The sequence below is a fragment of the Penaeus japonicus genome, unplaced genomic scaffold (assembly GCF_977035675.1).
Source record: "Penaeus japonicus unplaced genomic scaffold, GWHDUDI00000001_assembly GWHDUDI00000040, whole genome shotgun sequence".
Taxonomy (NCBI): domain Eukaryota; kingdom Metazoa; phylum Arthropoda; class Malacostraca; order Decapoda; family Penaeidae; genus Penaeus; species Penaeus japonicus.
In genome coordinates, this window is record NW_028234442.1 from 12,236,509 (window position 1) to 12,239,008 (window position 2,500).

Sequence of the window (2,500 nt, forward strand, 5' to 3'; positions counted from 1 at the left end):
CGAAGACGACCTTTCGTGCCGGCGGGTTCCAAGGTGGCTTTTGCGGGTTCGAGGCAGGTGTCACGTGTGGCGCCCGTCATTTGTTTTTGTTTTTTCATGCTTGATCGCTCTTTCGTCTTTGCTGAACTTTCATGTTAAGCTTTTGTTGGTAGTAAGTGACAGTCCTGACACTTTTTATCATCAGTATTTCATATTACCATTTTATTAATTGGCTATCCTTATATAATAACATTACTTTCTTTCCCCCGTTTGTGTACGTGTATGTTCTTCTTTAATCACTTCTGTCCTGCTCTCTTTTCTATCTCTCCTTCCTTTTCCACCTCCCTCCCTCCCCTGGTGACGGCGAGACAGCGGCCTGTGGGGGCGTGATGGATTGCGCCCCACTCAAGAGGCCTGCCAAATGCTCCTCATCTCTCGCCCCCTTCACCCGCCCTCCTCTCTCTCCTCCCCTCCACCCACACCTACCCCATCTTCCCTCCTCGCCGTCCCCTCCCTCCCTCCCGATCGCCCCCCCTAACCCCGGTAATCAATTGAATTCATCATGTTCGTCATGAATGTAAACAAAGCTATTTAAATGGCAATCACCGTGTGAGTACAGTAATATAAATAGTGACGATGATAAAAGTAATACAAGAGATGAGCGTTCCTCATGCTGACTATAAGAATTATGATAATTATTGATGGGATAAACATCAATCCCATAATCATGCTGTAATCATAAGCATAGTTACTATGACGGCAATTATCTTTACCATTGTTGGGTGTAATGATAATGATGTTCATATACTTACTAGTATCATCATCACCATTGCCATTATCATCAACAACAGTTGCAGTAGTATTGGTATCATGATGCAGTCTCATGACACTGATACCAAAAGCGGTCTAAGGAGCGCCTGGCGGAGTACTTACGATCTCCTTGCGAAGGAACTGCATTTTACAGTCTAGCGGCGTCTTCTTCGAGGCGGGGGCTGCTCGGCCTCCTTCGGTGGCTGCGGCCTGGGCGGCAGCGTCCTGCGCTGGTGCGACGTCGGTGCTCCCAATGGCGTGCTGAGGCGCGGAGTCCTGGCTGCTGCTGCTGCTGCTAGGCGGGGAGACCTCGCTGTCCGCGGAGTCAGCACCCGAGTCGGCAGAGCAGGTGGACCAGCGCTTCCGCAGTGTTTCCGAGTTTTTGAGGCGCCGTTGGAAGTACTCCCTGCATTCGCGAGCCACCTGGTCGTCACCCTGGCCGGCGCGGGGGAACTCGAAGGAGTCCAGCCCTGACTCGCCCAAGGAGTCCAGACCTCCCTGGGACCCCATGTGGGACCCCGAGTGCGAGGCGGCCAGCCTGGAGGGTTGCGCTGTTTCGTAGATGTTGCTCTCGTACGAGAATCGGCGCCGAGGGCTCGGGACTTCGCCCGGAATGACGTCATAGATCGGGTCAGCGAGGATGGGGCTGCGGCGCTTGGACCCGCTCCGCAGCCTGTGGCGGTGCCCCGAGTCGTCCGCCACGGAGAAGTGGTCATGCGCGGGGTCGGGGCGCGGGACAGAGGAGCTGCGTCGTCTCGAGTACCTCTTGGACGAGGCCCGGGACCCGTCGGGCGCCGCGTCGAACTCGATGTCTGGCTTCGGTGACGGCGAGCCGCGGCAGCGCGACGCCCCGGCCACGAAGAACATGTCCGGGTCGCTCCGCCGGTGAAGCTCGTCGATGTGGGGTTCGCTGCCCGAGACGCGGCGCCCGGGGCGGGCGTCGTGGCTCGAGGCCAAGGGGCCACCGTGGGGGGCGGAGCCGGGGGTTAGGTCGTACATCGGGTTGTCAATCAAGGTGCACGACCTGGCAGGGGTGTGGGGGGACCCGTCCTCCCCTCGGCTGCATTCACTCAGGCACTTTTTCCGTGGCATCGTCGAGCAATTACTCGAAGTGCCGCTTTTGAAGCTACCGTAACTGCTCGAGGAAGACGAGGAGTAGCCGCTGCTAGCACTTAGACACGAGGCTGTATCGGACGACGACACTAGGTCGTGGGTGGAGTGCGAGAGCGGGAGGGCCAGTCGGGGTCTTCGGGGCAGCGTGACCACGTGCCCATATTGCCACGTGTCCTTCGCAGCTGTCGGCGGCTCCTGGCGTAGGCTGCCGCCCTTCTGCAGTAGGTTCTTGACCCGTTTCTCGACCTTCGTGCCGCTACACCGAGCCCCGCTCACGCTCTCCGAGCTCTTTTGGAGTCCCCGCGGCGGCCGAGGCTCGGAGATCTTGTTCATCGTGAGCACGAGGGAGTTCATATGCGGGAAATCGCCCACTGGGGAGTCCGCGGGGGGCAGCTCCTCCCGGGTGGACCTGAACTGACCCATGACGTCATCCTGGGACACCCGGACGGCCGTCCCAGACAGCTTGTACTGACCCGACCTCATTCTTCTTTGGCACGCGACATCTGCAACACATTAGGAAAGTCAGACATCGCTTATATTAGTTCCACCTCATGGGCACAGGTTTTCTTATTTACAGTTCCTATTGGCCAGGTACTTT

At 57.5% G+C, this 2,500-nt stretch overlaps 1 protein-coding gene across 2 annotated transcripts in view; it reads right to left on the reverse strand.

Moving 5' to 3' along the window:
* Positions 1 to 2,500, reverse strand: part of LOC122263463 (uncharacterized) — an 87,595-nt gene that overhangs the window by 81,176 nt on the left and 3,919 nt on the right. For both annotated transcript variants that reach the window (XM_086534120.1, XM_086534121.1), the window contains exon 2: positions 913 to 2,405. In XM_086534120.1, the coding sequence (XP_086390246.1) occupies positions 913 to 2,385 (1,473 nt within the window). In that variant the 5' untranslated portion in view covers positions 2,386 to 2,405. The remainder of the gene's footprint in view (positions 1 to 912; positions 2,406 to 2,500) is intronic.